The sequence below is a fragment of the Oreochromis aureus genome, linkage group 23 (assembly GCF_013358895.1).
Source record: "Oreochromis aureus strain Israel breed Guangdong linkage group 23, ZZ_aureus, whole genome shotgun sequence".
NCBI lineage: Eukaryota > Metazoa > Chordata > Actinopteri > Cichliformes > Cichlidae > Oreochromis > Oreochromis aureus.
The window spans coordinates 21,458,525-21,475,392 of record NC_052963.1 but is presented as its reverse complement, the minus strand read 5'-3'; the positions used below and the strand labels follow the sequence as shown (position 1 = coordinate 21,475,392).

General features: G+C 39.2%; 1 protein-coding gene across 5 annotated transcripts in view; it reads right to left on the bottom strand.

Annotated features, from left to right (window-relative positions):
* LOC116327533 (inositol polyphosphate-4-phosphatase type I A-like) overlaps nt 1-16,868 on the bottom strand; it is a 71,430-nt gene that overhangs the window by 36,904 nt on the left and 17,658 nt on the right. For all 5 annotated transcript variants that reach the window (XM_039606713.1, XM_031749162.2, XM_039606715.1 and 2 more), the window contains exons 2-5: nt 2,129-2,368; nt 1,344-1,388; nt 812-930; nt 56-172 (exon numbers count right to left, since the gene is read on the bottom strand). In XM_039606713.1, coding sequence (XP_039462647.1) covers nt 56-172; nt 812-930; nt 1,344-1,388; nt 2,129-2,237 — 390 coding nt within the window. In that variant the 5' untranslated portion in view covers nt 2,238-2,368. The remainder of the gene's footprint in view (nt 1-55; nt 173-811; nt 931-1,343; nt 1,389-2,128; nt 2,369-16,868) is intronic.

Here is a 16,868-nt window from a genome sequence, read left to right as displayed (position 1 = left end):
AGCTGCTTCTTTCCTCAAATTATTAAAATAAAATAATCAGTGCTGCTGGTCGTACCGTGCCCTGCGAGCGATCCTTCACATCATACACAGCCAGTTTGACCTGCGTCAGCTGGTTGATGTTGGAGTCCTGGAAGAAGGCAATGCTGCAGAGGAAGCTGGGGTTACTGGTGCCCTGTGGAGAGACACAGGTTACACAAAATAGTTCAGCAGCTCATGTTTTGTTTTATTGCTATTATGGAATCACATTTTCAAGGGAAAGTAACACAATAGCAGCTTCAATTTGCTTTGCCATTTAAGCTAAAAGTTCAAACCATGTGCAAAACAGGCATTTTGGAAGAAGAAAGTCATTGTAACACATACAGATAACCCTAAAAGTACACTGGTTTCACACTGTATCATTCTAACTTTGCCAAATATGCATAAAAATACATATTTATGAGTGTTTACCCAACAAAATCCTTATTTTTGATGACTCACTCTGCACTTGAGGGGGCGTGTAAATAAATGCATTCAATACAAAGTGATGTGACCTCTGAAATTGCTCTTTCAGAGGTCACAATTGTGTTTGCAACAAAACTTTTCCAAAAGTGTGTTTTTGCAGTTTTATTATTCATTTCTCCCTCGTCCTCTACATCCAGACTGAATGACGTAGATAAGGAAGGTGTGGATGGTGGCAAACAAGTCACTATGCCGTAGCTAAGTCACACCTACAAGCTGAAATCAACATTATGGAAGCTAGCGCTGCTTAAACATTAGTCCAACTGTAACTTCAAGGCTGTTTCTGTATCTGTATCTGAGTGACGAGTCTGACCTCTATGACTTCAGTCTGGGCGTGTTTGGTCCAGAAGGCCTGCGGCGGTGTCGTGCAGCTCACTGCTACAAAGGTGTTGGGTTTTCGGTCCAGAGAAGGAGTCACCAGGTCTGTGCATGCTGGGTGAGAAAACACAAGCAAATCAAGCCAAGAGGCAAGCAGGAAGACTGTCTGAAGGCGCTTGTGGTTGCACAGGCAGTCTGGCAGCTGTGAGGTTGGAGAGTGTGTTTCAAAATGTTTAGATTGATTGCACATACTCATTAACTCACAACCAGCTGACCATATATTTATATATCCTGGCTTGCTTGACATAAATGACATCTCACTGTCTGATATATTTCTGCTGCTGAGCTGCTGTTTTATGGAGATTTTCTGATTATATTTTGCTACCATAAGAGCAGACTCTATGCTGAAAGTATGTGCACTGTCACTTGCAGTGAGTAGATCATGAACTGAGGCACTAACGACCACTAAATTTAATTACGGGTTATAAATGTCCCGGACAGCCATCATAAATGCTCATATTACTCACCCACACTGAATTCCAGCACAGGTTGATCTGGGTCCTGACTATTTCCTGCAAAGTAACACAAACGTCATCAGAACATTAAGTCAGAGAAACAGCATTTGAAGCTTTTGTACATGATAAATTCTGCTGCAGCACTAAAAACAAATTCGACCAGCAGTTCATGTATTAAAATCATCTCCAGCTGCAACATTGAAGCTACTTTAGGTTGATTTTGATTATGTTTAGATGAAAATGAAACTAGCACCCTTGTAAATTAAAGGTAAACACAGCTCAGACTTTCAAAAGGCTTTTATTTTGAAATACACAGAATGACTTGACGTGGAATGACAGTCTGAGGTATCATACTTCCCTTTAGATTAATAGCATGTCTGTAAAAAGGATGTTTTCCTGTAATCCCTTTCATGGCTATATGAGCCATGTTTACCTTTATAGGAAAGGTTTTTATTTTGATCAGATCAGATCAAATCAGACTGCCTTGATATTAGATGAGTGACAGTCTGACGTGTTACACTATCAATGTAAAGGGAAATACGTCTGTGAAAACAGGACGTTTCCCTATAATCGGTTTGTAAATTAAAGGTAAAAAACTCATACAGGACATTTCAAAAGGCTTTTATTTTGAAATACAAAATGGACCATTTTGATAATGCGTGAATACCTCAGGGTGAGATGGACTTATTTGACCTTTTTCTAAACCTAAACTCCTTAAATGTGACCAACTATTTTGCTAAAATGCACAAAAGACTAAAAAGTTTCTGACTCTAGCTCAGTTTCCACGATGTTCTGACCTGCGAGCGCCAAGCTGATCATCTCATTGGACAGCTCCAGCGTGTTGGCTCGGTACACCGACCACGGCCTCTGCGTCTTTGAGCCGCTGCGCTCCCTGCCCCCCGCCATGCCTGTCTGGGACGAGCGAGCGACAGCAGGAGGCCTAAACACACACCGTCACGCGCGCAGTCGCACACTCCCATGTGATGTGACCCTCCACCTGCGCAGATCCACGGCGGCGCCAAGGAAACGCTTCACCTCTGTAGGTAGGACAAGAGCAGAGAGAAAAGGAGAGGTGAGGGATGTTTTACCAACCAGAATTTAAAGCAATTTTATATTTTTTAAAAATGAATTTTGTCCTTAAGACATCAATGATCAGTTGGAGTTCCAAAACCCAGAACAACATACACCTAAGTCCCCATCATCTGAGGGCTGTGCCATGAAGTCAGATTAGCAGATTCGTAGGTATGTTGAGCTTGAAGTCTTCAGCTTTGATCGCCACAGTAACTTATGCTGAACACATAACTTGGTCCAGAGCAATCAATAAAGTTAATTTCAGTTTGATCTCCTGACTAAAGTTATCTCCACATCTTGTTTACCACGCTGTGAGACAGTCAGCTTCAATGTTTCAAAGTATCCAGTTTAAAGTTTCAGAGATCTGACGTGCAGCCAGTAATTAATTAAAGTTAAAATGTTTATTTTACCGATCTGTGCACCAAATCTAATGATTAATGATTTTCTGGGGTATTAATGTTGTCCTATTTACAAACAAATTTGCATTTCACTTTTATATTTTTTGTATTTATATTTTTTATGTTCTTTATAAATTTTTTCACCTTTTATCATTACATGCTAATGTGTCCGATCAGGATAGGGGGCACTCACAGGGATTCTTTGTGTAAAAGAAGAGTGAAATACCCCTTTTTATGTAAACATACACCGGGCCTAGAGTGCTCGGCTTAACAGAGGAAGCTGACAACCACTGTCATGATACTGGTCATCTTGTACTAGGGTAGAGAAAGAAAGCTTGCTGTTGTTGACCTTTTTGAATCGTGGTATACCCCTCAGATCACAGTCGATCACAATGATCACACAGCATGTTAATCCTTTAACATAAAGTTAATTCTAAGAAGCACATTAGAGAAAAACTAATTGCTATATTTATCTATATTCTTTTCAAGCATTTAACAGCAACATCTGTTGTGGCATTTATTTATTTTTTTAAATTTTGGCAGTTTTGGTCCTCTATAAATACATAAATAAACTGCACTGCTGTTTTAGACTGTTTATGCTTTATTCTCTGTTAAATACGCTTGACTTGCTTAGTCTGCCTAGACTGATATAGTCCATTTAATCTATTGTGATAACAAGTTTGTTTGCACAAACAGAGGAGTCAGAGAATTCGTGGTTTATGGACACTAGCTGGACATCATCAGGACAACGTCTTTCAAGAGAAACAAAATCTAAAAACTGCATGCAGTGTAGTTTCAACATAAATTCCAACAAATACAATAATGTAAGTGTTTGAAGAACAGAAAAGAGGAACGAATCACAGAAAGTAAAACTGAGTATCGGCTGTGACTTTTGGGGTCGAGAACTCGAGCCTTTATTCACAATGGCCGCCCACGTAGCCTGCAGCATAAGTTCTTATAAGGCTCAGCCCGTCTTCCTCCAGCTTATTTAATATTCTGCTTGTGTGCTCATGTTCTGCTTCAACCGTCCACCCTTTTTGTTGCTGGAAGAATCTGATTTCACTAACAGGGATCGATCAATACGGCATCATGTCAGCATCTGAGAAACATGCAGCAACTTCACATTTCTGTGGCTCTCACTTTCACATCGGAGTCACAACACAACACAGCAATACATTCAATAATTTAATCATATGCAAATCTCTCCATGCAAATACAATACAGACAGCCAGAGCGGAGATGGCCCCTTGCAGCGTGTTCAGGGTAAAGGTCAAAAGCATCATTAATTTTCATGAGGACACAAACAGAAAATCTTGTTTTTACAAATATGAATCCGCTGCAGGTTCAGTGTCTGCGCAAGCAGCAGAATTTAAATGAGTGAGCATCCTCTTTTCCCACCGTGGGCCTTCATTACTGCTTCATTCACTGAGACACACACACACACAAAATGTATCTGCTATTCATTTAACCCAGCCACCACAGAAGTGCACATGTGCTGCATGCACAAGGTTGAGCTGTGCCCCCTTTTAAAGGTGATGTATATTCACTAAATCAGGGGTGTCAAACATAAGGCCCAGAGCCTGAAGTGAAGACTGAAGTGGGCCATAAGGACTCCAATCCGGTCCACTGGACAGCTTTGAAAAAATGTGAAGAAGAGCATAGATTTTGGATTTTTAACTGAGTTTTCATTAATTTTGCAGCTTTTCCTAATTGTAGACCTCCTGCACATAGATTTTATTACCAAAGTAATTAACCCATAAACAATTAAATGACAGAAAAGTTTGTTTTTTCACAGTCTATTATAGAAATCTGCTTTTTTCTGTTTTGTTTTGTTGTTTTTTTCTTTTTTTCTCATATTAAGATATATCAGGGACTACATGAGTGGTTAAACTTATTTACACGGCCCACAAATATTTCAAGTGGTCTGTATGTGGCCCACAAAAATAAAATAAAAGCTTATTACACACTCAACACACAAGTCTGTCCAGCTAGCAAGCAGAAGCCACTGAGTCCATTTCAGCTGCTTTGGTGCAAATCAAAGTGACAACAGGTGCACTGGAGTGGCAATAACAAGACAGCCCAGTAAGGAAATGGTTCAGGAGGTGGTGCTTCTCTTTATCCTTGATTTTCCTCCAGTTTAGCTTTGTGTTAGCTTGTATCCTTGTACCTGCTGGTAGCATGAGACTGTACCTGCAGCCCGTTTAAGGCGGCGCAGGCAGTCCAGCTCCTGCAGGATGGAACATCTCAGCACATGCTCAGCGGTGTGGAGGAGATACCAGAAGACAGGCCATTAAACCAGGAGAGCTGGACATTAACCCAGCAGCGGGACCAGTATATCTGCTGGAGGAGGACCAGAGAACAACAACACGACCTCCAGTGGACCACTCATGTTGATTCTAACCAGAAGTGGCAGGTTATTCCTGACAAAAACAAGACAATAACTAAAGCTGTGATGAAATTTACACTTTAACCAACAAATGCAAAACAAGATGAAAATATTCTGGAGACGAGATCCAATCAATGAAGTTGCGTAGAACAGCGTTATTTTTGTTTTACGTGAAAACATATTTATGTTACATTCATGAAATGAATATGGCCCTATCAGGTTGTATTTTTTTATTTTATATTTTTTTTTTATACTTTCCTTTTCACTTTTGGTTTTTAAATTCAGTTTAGTTTCAGGTAGCTTTCCGAGCTTTTAAAAAGAAAAAAAAATTATTACAGCATTTTTGGAATAATGTCAGGCAAGCTTAAGGAAAATCAGTACACGTATAACAATATAACAAGAACATTTGAAAGCACTTGGGATGTCTACAAGATAGAGAGCCAAGTCTCATCAGACAGTTTGTGATAACAAATTTAACCACAATATACAAATATCAAAACTATTTATATTTATTTTATTTTCCAAAAAATGTTTCAGTTTTTCCGAAGGTCTAGTAGTAGTTTTTATTTTATTCAACTACACTGTTTTAGTTTAGTTTTATTTAACAACAGTAACCTTGGTGTAGGCTCGAGGGTACATGTATCTAAGCCATGAACATCACTCCTGTCCAGTGCCACTGAATCAGCGGTGTTTACTGCTGACACAACACAGGAGCAGCCTAGGTGAATACAGCACATCCGCTGGTTAAATAACATATCAACTTTTTATTAGCACTATTTATGTCTTTCATAAAAACTGTCTTTATGAAGGGTTTATGAAAGACAGCCCGCAGGCCCGCCGTGTCCCAGAGACCAAAACATCTGAATGCTTCCAGGAAGACTGGCCATCAGCTCAGGACCAGGACTGTTTGGAAGCAAATAATTCAAATCACACAGCAACATTAAGGACTAACCTCGAGCAGTGCATGGTGGACTAGACCAACGTCACTAACCATAGTTTTAAAGGTTTCCACCTTTGTTTATGTCTAAAGTTGCAGTGCTGCTTTTGTTTGTTTTTAAAATACCTCAGTCAGATCATCTGTAGATTTCAATGTGCTACTTACAAATTTTTCAGAGATGAAAGAATGTGGACCATTTTTAACCACCTAAACGGTGTTTGTCTACTTTAGGGAACTGAAGCACAAACTGAAAAGGCCACTCAGAAGGTTTTGAAGGTAAAGATGTGGAAAATTCTGCAAATACCTCAACCTAGCATGAACTTCACATGCTGAAGACAAACTAACAACTGGAAACCTGATTCTTTGGTAACACCCATTAACATTTAATTTCTGACTGTCTTAAACTGGAAAAGAACAATTATTTTTTGCTCTGCCCCTCAAATGAAAAGCTTAAATCTACATTTCTTGCACCTCCAACCCTCCACACGGTGCCACAGTCCAAACACGTCCAGGCTATGTTGTCTCATATATGGATATGTTGATAGTGTGAAAGAGTGAAGAGCGTGCGTGTGTGTGTGTGTGTGTGTGTGTGTGAGTTTGAGCATGCTCTGTCAGCCTCCTGAGCCCCAGCACGTCTGCATAAACAGTGGAAAATACATAAGAGCACAGTTTGTGTCTGTGTGCGAGCTCTTGCTGCTTTACCAGAGCATTTTATGTGATGTTTTAATGCTTGATGAACGTTTCCCATATGCCCATCTGTTTTTTTTTCTCTGTTCTCCTGCTTATTTTTGTTATCCTTTTATATGTCATCTTAAGCGTCTCACCAACATCTTGTCTGTCCATCGTTCTTCACCCCTGTACTTTTTTTTCTCGCTCCACTCCTCTTTTGGGATTGTCCCCCTAAAGGTTTTGGTCTGTGTACGAGCAAATGTCCCACTCTTTCTCCTGCTTTTCTTCCCTTTGTCCCATTTTTGTAAAGAGCAATTAGCCTATTTACAGCAAAGCTGTCCACATGAGGGACTGTACCCAGCTCAGATGGAGGAGCACCGCGGTCTAGATTAACAATACACACAAGGAGATCTCTGCAGTCTATTTGGGTTGAGTTGTGCTCCATTTCCTATCGAAAAAAAAAATCAAAATAATGTGTGGATAATCACACCTGTTCTACAAAACAGCCAAAATGTTTTCCTGACACTATGTGCTACATAAAAGCCCAGTCAAATTTAAACACACACACTGTATATAAAAGCTGGACTTAGCCATTGGGACATCACCCATTGGTTTGGTCTAAGTGGTTAGAGAATTTGCAGTTTTACAGGTTGAAATGAGCATATTTGGACGAGAGCATGGAGCACTAAACTACCAGCTAATGATAGCAGGCTTAGACCTCAGTCACACAAGCTAGAGATCAGTTAGAGACCCCTTGGCAAACTTAGGTGGAGACATAAAAATGGTTGTTCTGTGACCAGTTGGTGAGTGGTTGCTGAAGGGTACTACACCAAAAAACCCATTTTGATTACTTTAGTTGCTAGCAGATTGCCCCCAGTCATCCGGCATGTCTATAAGCACTTGCTAACTACTAGCCAAGAGTTAGTAAAACTAGCAAAAAACAAACAAACAAAAAAAACCAAAACTTTTAGTTATGAACCTGGCTGATTTAAAACATGTAAATCTGACAGTGCAGCAGGCAGATTTTCCTGGCAGTGTCTCTTAAAATAAGTCATGCGGTCTGACTGTCACTCAAAGGCATAAAAGACTCAAGCATTACAGCTGAGCCCAGTTATTACAGAGTAATCAAGAATTGGTATGTTCTTCCATTGAGCTAAAAATAACTTAAAGTGGCTCATTAAGAAAAGTGTTAATGTATTTATCTTTGGAAAATTTTTAAAAATAACGTACAGGAGTGCACAAAATGTGTTCCTTCAATTTCAGATGTTGAAAACTGGAACCATAAAACCGGCACTTTTAACCAAAGAGGTCCAGAATGTGGGCTTAATTGTGGGTCTGGGTTAATAGTCACTGGCCTACTTCCTGATGTATATGGTCCACCACTAACAGTGTTCCATTTCGGGCCTCTCAGATAGAGGTGCCCTACATCTGTCACTGCAAACAAGTGGAGCACTACCTGAAGGAAAATCTACCCTATTTGCATTTGCATTCAAATGTAGTTTTGCACTGGACTGTGAGCAGGATGCTGCGGGTCTAAATTTTCCTAACTACACCATGAGGTGGCTGATTACTCAATGAAATATTAACCAATAGGACACTGTAGCTGTAAAACCAATCATTAAAACATTAAAACCACTGACAGGCTAAATGAACAACACTGATCATCTTCTCCTGGAAAACTTTAGTCCTCACATTCAGGTGGATGCTATTTTGACACATACACCCCACCTAAACACTGCTGCAGAATAAGCAAACCTCCCCCAGCTGGACAATTTGTCCTGCAAACCCACAAAACTCCTCCTCATGTTACTACACAGCATTTAACACTTAGTTTTGCAGAACTACACAAAGGAGAGCAGCAAGTCACATTAATAAAACCCAACACCTAAGTAAAGGTTAAACCAGTAATTTCCAGCAAATTTGACTTAAATAAACCAGACCACACATAGTATTGTCTTATTTTACTTTTAATAGCGTTCTCCTTTTGTGACATTTGTCGCTGATGCACATAAACAAGATATTTCTATTACTTTGGCTTTAGATTTTGATTCAGAGTTGTAGTTTTACTATTAGCATTGCTGCTTTTTAATCATTTGGCCTTAAATATCCACTCTCACGTAACTTCTGCCTGATAATGAATGCATGAATAATTGGAGAGGAGTCAGTAAATGAATGCACAGCATGCATGTCAGGTTCAGACAGATTTAATAGAGCTCTGTTTTAATGAGGTACAAAATTTAAGACCTGTGAAGACAAACTCATTTACGGTGGAGGTATTGTGCTTTTAGCTATTTTCTGTCACCTTATTTCCTTTCAGTGTTGTTAAGCACGGTCAAAGTTTGACCGTGCTTTTGACCTGTGAGATCAAGATAACGTAAAAGTAATTACTCTGAGCCAAAAGAGGCTTCCAAAAACTCTAAATGCTCAGTTTCAGGCATTTTTTTCTACTCTTGGCTCTGTATGATGTCAGAAAGAGTGCCCATGCGAGGGGCACCCTATCAGAATAAAGCTACCTTAAAGGAGGGAGGAGCTAGAACAGTCTGAAGTAAGGGGGGTTCACAGAGGTCCAGTAGAGTTAAGGAGGGATTATTTTAAACTATAAACCATGCAAAGTAGAGTCCAAGAGTAAAACTAAGGAGCTAGAAATTAGTGGAACAACTCTGTTTTAATATCAGTCCAACAAATTTAAAGAGCATTTTCTAGAAACTGTGACAATTTGTCTTTCTAAGTTGGATAAATGGGAATCGTGGTGATACTTTCTGCATAAAAAGTAGCAGCAAGGCACAATTTAACAATTTTTACTAATAAAATTGTCTGATGCATCTGTTAAAAGCTGCAGTCACAGTATGTGCAGATACTGTACAAAACAAAGTGCATCACAGTGAACAGTAAACATGCAATAACTGTACACTCTATAACCTTAAAATGCTGCTTGTGAGCTCAGACTCCAGCAGTCAGGATGGCTGCAGCTCCATCTCCCTAAAGATTTATATATCCACACACACACACACACACACACACACACACACACACACACACACACAAAGCTAAGAGTCAACAGCTATACAGCCGTCGTGGCTCCAATTCATTAATGACTGCAGCAAGTCTCAGCTCCAGGTGCGTGCCTACCATCTAACCCCCTCACTATCAGCCGACTGTATCTGTAGAACAGCTTTAGTATATTTAATGAACTCATGCAAACTTTTACCTTTGAAAATAAGTGATATTTGTTGTTTTTAAATGAATTGTTTCCAGCATTTTGAGCCCTCTAAGCTTCATAAGTAAAGGCTGTAGTTACATGAAAATGTCGATCTTATATTAGAAAACTAGCTACAAGTTGAGCCTGGTGTCAAATTGTAGCTAAAAGTAGGCCTTTGGCAAGCTAGCAAGCAAATTAGCTAATTCTCAGGGGGTCGTGTAGGGAATTTATTCCCTATTTGACTGAGTTTTGATTTTTGATTTTTTTTTAAATTGGAATGAGATTTCAGGAAGAATTCTTGACTTCATGAGTAGTATTTAAAGGGAACGACAATACCTCTGATTTAGCTTTCAGATCTACTGTCCCAGCAGTGGATAAAATAACAGTGGTGTGTGGATGAGTTCAGATAATCAGTCTTATTAAACGACTAATCAAACTATCAGCATTCAGAGCAATAGACGAGTCTCTTTCTGAATTACATGAGGTCATTCAGCACTAATTAGATACTAGAGATCTCTCTAATGAAAGAAGGAAAGGCCACTGAAGAGCAACCTGTCAACAGCCACACAGTCCTGAAAATACATGTTATAATCAAGAGCATCTCCGTTCTGGCCCTTCTTATTAGTCTTTAGATATACTCAAAGCAGCAGGTGTGCCAGAAAATTCTGTACAACTTAATTTAATCATTTCAGAAGGTTTCAAATTAAGTTAAGGTAACAATCCAATCTGCTGCTGCAGTTTTAGTGATTTTTACTCACTAATACATTCAGCTTTCTCCTGTAATTAGTTTCCACCTTTGGCAAGTTTCCTTTAATCTGTGTAGATCGCCACCAGTATCAAATGTTTTTCCACGTATTTCATAAACTGCTTTCCCCTCCACACAACATCTCTCTGTGGTCCAAAAAACAGAAAATATCCCCTCTGGGAGAAAATGTCTTGTTGATGTCAGAGGTCAGAGGAGAATAGTCAGCCTGCTTCAAGCCAATACATTAACTCAAATAACCACTCATTACAATGAAGGTATGCAGAAGAGCATGTCAACAGCAGCAGAAGACCACACTAAGTGCTACTCTCAGCTAACAGCAGGAAACTGAAGCTACAATTCACACAGGATACCAAAATTAGACAACAGAAGTTCAGAAAACTGTTGGCTGGTCCGTCGAGTTTCAACTTCTGCTGCCAGATTTGCTTTAAACAGCATGAACGCATGGATCCATCCTGCCTTGTATCAACAGTTGAGGCTGCTGGTGGTGAAATGGTGTGGGGGATATTTTTTGGCACATTTAAGCCCAGAAATACAAATTGAGCATCATTTAAACTCCACAGGCAACCTGAGTGTTGTTGGTGACCATGTCCATCTCTTTATGACCACAGTGTACCTTCTTATGAAGGCTGACTCCAGCAGGTTAACACACCATGTCACAAAGCTCAGATCATCTCAAATTGGTTTCTCGAACATGACAATGAGTTCACTGTACTCAAATGGCCTCCACAGTCTCCAGATCTCAATCCTACAGAGCACCTTTGGGATGCTATCATGTCAATACAGATCACCATCTCTAAGGAATGCTTCCACCACCTTGTTGAATCTGTGCCACGTACAATTAAGACAGTTCTGAAGGCAAAGAGGATCAAACCTGGTGCAAGAATCAAAACATTTAAGGTGCCATCAACCCCCCTAAAGAAAAGGTTTAATAGAAAGAATCTACCAGACTCTGTGCATCTCTGGTCTTTGTTTCTAGAAGAAAAAAAAAAATTCCAGCCTCTCAGCCAACTGAAGTCACTTTTTCCACTCCCAGGGCCAAAAAACACCAGGGTTTGAGAGGGCTCAAGATGTCCAATTTTCCTTATCAAAACTGGGCTCATATACACACTCCAAAACAAAAGTCCAGGCATTTAATGGGCAGCAGTTAGTGATCTCAATCCTTTCACTACCCAGAAATGGTTGAGTATATTTTCACCATTTCACAGATCTGCAAATCAATACTGCTTCCTGGCATTTTCCTTCTTCAGTTTGAGTTCACACTACATCCTGCCAAAAACAAACCTTCTCTGTATGACCTGCAGCTAGGGCTGCACGATTTTGCATAAAATGAGAATCACGATTTTTTTGCTTAGAATTGAGATCACGATTCTCTCACGATTTTCTTTTCCAGTATAAATATTTATTACACTTATTAACTGCACATCAACTTCGTAACAGTTGAGACTGAACATAAAAACAATAAATGAACATAAAAACAATAAATGTCTCACATTTTGTCGTTGCCGCAAAATGTTGTGCTGCTTGTAATTCCGTCTCCACCGTTGCTCGACACTGCGTGTATAGAGCAGGTAGTGCAACATTTGAAAAGTAGTTGCGGGACGGCACTGTGTAGCGTTTGTCTAGGTTGTTGATCATTTTCCTAAATCCCTCGTTTTGCACAGTGTTGATGGGAGCCATATCTTTAGCCAGGTGATAAGTGATAGCCTCCGTAATTTCTTTGTGCCTGCGGGAGTTCGACGGGTATGGGGAAGCGCTGTATAAGGTTCCCGTTATTGATGTGGTTGACCGGGACGGATTTGTCACTTTCTTGGCCTTTAAAGCTTCGTCATCTCTCACGTGCTCTCCGTTGTTTTTTCCCTGCCAGCTGGCTTCAGTATTACGTGGTATAAGGCTCCGCCCTTGTCATTTGTTGAGCAGGAAGAGTGAGCGCTTGTTTTCATGCAGATTATGTCCTGGATCAAAATGCGGTACAATCGTCATCTTTTTTTTTTTTTCTTAAATCGTTGTCATTTGGAAATGAGATCGCACATAAGTATGAATTGAGATCGTGATTTTCTAACGATTAATTGTGCAGCCCTACCTGCAGCAGATGACAGTGACGGATTTAACTTCTCGAATTAATGCAGCAGGTCTGGAAATTCACTACAAACAAAAACACCAAACAGCGAACTTTTACAAAGGGGTAAACCCGCCATATAAGGCAGCTCCAAATTTAGCCTGCTTCTATGTGTCAATGTAGGTTTCTGAGTCACATGAAGCAGAGACACACATACACCGTATAAACGCCACGGTTAATCCAGGCCAGAGCTCCTGACCTAAAACCCTTATCCAGGATTCACAAAGTGCATTCAGGTTAATTAGTGGTACAAACAGGCCTAAAGATCCATCAACAGCAGCAATTACAGGGAGGACTTGGGTACATCTCAAGTCTTACTATGAAATACTGCAAGTAATAAAAGCCTCACTTAAGTTCTAGCTTATAATATTTGTAGATCTGAAAGCATTTGATCACCTCAGGTGGAAAACAATGATTTCTGTCATTTTCTTGTCCTTACTGGGAAACCGGGTTTACAGACAGATTCTCAAGGAATCATCCACAAAGAACAAGACAAAAACAAAAAACAAAAAAACCCAATACACTACAACCACAAAAAATTACATTTTTATCTGCTTCCAATTGCTTCCATTGTGGACACAGCTTAACCAGAGAGGCTGATGAACAGCACATCTATTATTAGATATTAACTTATTAAGAAAATGTAGGCCTGCTGGTGAGTGCACAGGCATACTACTGCCATAATCAGAATTTAATTCTAGGGAAAAACACTGATTAGCAAGAAAATAATGTAAATTTTACTATTTTCTTCTTATTTTACAATTATAATATCATTTCCTGCAAATACAACTCATTTTAAGTCAGACATAACCTCCTCAGGATTAATTTTTTATGATAGATATAGCGTATCAATGCGGTCATAATAAAAACGTATTCACATGTAACTCAGGAAGACATTGTTCGTTCATGGTATTAACCTCACTTGTCATTCAGGGCATACAGAAGGTTTGGGTTGCTTGTTTGAGGTATGCACTACCAGCACAGAAGACTGAAGTGCAATCCAGAAAGACCAGAAATCCCAGTTGGAAGGCGCAAACTATTCAAAACTGTGAAACCAATAAAACCCTGCACAACCAGTTTAAGATAAACGTTTACAGTAAGTGGCGTTTCAGTTTGTGCATTCATCTCATATTACAAATATCAGAAGGTAAAGAGCAGAAACAGATCTATCACACTGGAAAAGAAAAAGCCTGAGGTCAACATTAAGTTGGGTTGTTTATATATAAGATTGCAGTCAAGGTATCCTGTATGACTAAACTAAAGCTAGTCATTTTACTCTTTAATGCCATCAAAACTAAGCCATAGAAAACTCTTAATTGTGCCATAATTTACTGGTTAATTAAAGAAAATCTTAGAATTCCTGTTTGTATTTAAGAAATCATTTAGGTCATTTTGCCAAGCAAAATCTTATATTATTTAAATATTTGAAAGTAGTGAATTTGCACTTTTGTTTGGAAAAGAAGAAGCAAATGTAGTAAACTGTGTTTATTCCTTCAATCATAGGATTATAATGATTATTTACAGCCCTCTTTAGCACAAAGAATAAATCCTTAATCCATCATTAATCACAACATTTAACATACGGGATAATAGCTGCTTTATTTCCATTTATTCCTGGAGAATTTGGTGGGTATCCAGCATGAATACGATTAGAGATTTTAATCAGTAGATTGAGAAATCTTATTTACTGTCATTTGGCAGAACAATGAGCCACTGAGAGCTCACAATGAACCTCTAGCATGACAACAGTCCACAAAAAAAGGTCTCTCCACCCTTCAGCTCACTCAGTCGCGAGTCTGAAACACATTTAGGTTTCTAACCCTGCTCACATTAGCCTTGAACACTGTCTGAGTGCATATTTATGTGTGTTTGGAGCTTCTGTCTTTGGCTTCATCCTCAGGCAGAAAAAGACAGATTTGGAAAGCATGAGCATGAGACTCAAGTTTGACCATACATGGTGAAACCTCCTTTTCACAGCGTCCTCTGTGCCAGGAGGCCTTTCACACAGTGAGGACAAAGCCTTACGACACACGCTTTCGTGGGAGAATGTGTGCGTGTCTGTCTGATCACATCTGTCAAACACTTTCTTCTAAATTTGGTTCTTCCTCGATGCAGAAGGGGAAAAAAAAAAAGCTTTATTCCGCCACATGATTAGCTGTCCAACACAGAGCTTGAGCTCTAACAGGTTTAATACTCATCAACGTTGTGTGCAGAGTGGATGGACTTCCTCGGAGATAAGAGGAAATCATTTTCTCAAAACTGCCCAATGTACAGTTTTGTATTTAATCTACCTTTGATATAAATCCAGGGTGTCAGACGTGCAACCCAATCTGGACTTTTGAATTTATTTTGGTCCAAAAGTTACAGTGTGTAAAATTTTTACCACTAGATATCAATAGTTCTGCTTTCTTATCTCTCCCAACTCAAGTAAATAATACTAGCTACAGTGGCTGCTACCGGACAAACATGTTTTAGTCACCCAAGAAATATCAAAAACACCAAAGCATGTTTCTACTACCGTTTGGATTGGATCTGGCTCCGCCCCAAAGTTGTTCCCTATCTGTGGAAGGTTATCAATCTACCGTTTACCTCAGCTGTAAGTGCTGGGCAAGAAACATCCACCTATCTTTACTCTGAGAAGGCTGTAAAACTCTATGACAGGATTCAGATGCGTGTCGATGAGTCAGTGAACCTCACTTCTGACCAATGACAGTCATGCTGAGGGAGGTCTTTGAGCATATGCTGAACTGCAGGCAAGACTGCCGTTAGCCTTCGTTAGCTACAGTTAACTGTCGTCAGTTGCCGTTCACTGGCGTTAGCAAACATTTCTTTGAGGTGGCATTGTTGGAAACTCTTTATCAGAGGCAAAGTGCGATTTTTTTTTTTTGCACACTTGAGTCCAACATTAACTAGTATGATATTAGTTTATTAGCTTAAATAATTACGACTATACCAGTAATAAATAAATGAGCATGTTTATGCAGTTCAGGAGATGAGGCTCGACATGAAGAGGAGGATGACATTTTATTAAGTTGACCATCACGTCTCTTTCTTCATGCTTTAGTTTCTTGACACCCCAGATATAAATTATGATAAACCATTACCCAGTGTGGCCGTTTAAATGGAGCTCCATATCTTTATCCTTGGACTCTACTAGAGCAGCTTTGCATAATTCAGTTTAAAATAACCTTTATTTACCCCATATCATTTCCTCTAAAAGATCATCTTGCCATGCTTATTTTGAGGCTGTGACAGGAATAACCGTGGAGATATATATAACTTTTATTTTAATGGTGTTTGGGAAATCAAAAACTACACATATAAAAATACAAGTCAAATCAAAAGTTTGGTGACTTTGACCCAAAATAAGCTTTTATAAGCTTTTTAATGCTATATTTGAATTAATGTGCTAAGTTACAGAAGTGTATGGCTCAATCCAGAGCAATGCATTTCGGAAATCACCCACAAGATTAAAGTTGCACAGATATAATAAAAATAAACTAGACGGATGCACTTAATGCACAGAGACTCTAGGGAACACTGTGTTTAGATAGATTAAAACATTTTAGGAAAGGGTCAGATGAACATGGTAGTAGATGACATGTTAAACTACTTTCAGTTGTTGTTAAAAAAAAAAAAAAAAAAAAAAATCCCACCATGAATATGGCTAATATTGTTCCAGTTTCAGCACGTGGATTTGGATTTGTCGGGTGTTGTGTAGCCCCTAAGTTCATCATCTTACAGTTTTCAGCTAATTCACTCCTAACATATGGCATCAATATTAAAGAGGACATACTTCCAGCTCCTTATTTTTATCCCTAAAGTTTACTAGAGCAGCTTTGCATGATTCACAGCTCAAAATAATCTTTTTTTCTAACTCTTTAAGATAGCATTCTTCTTAAACAGCAGATGGGTGAGGCTTCTGTATCTCTATATATGTATCTCCATATTAGGAATAATTACTCTTAATGACATCAAAAAGATCCAAGAGTAGA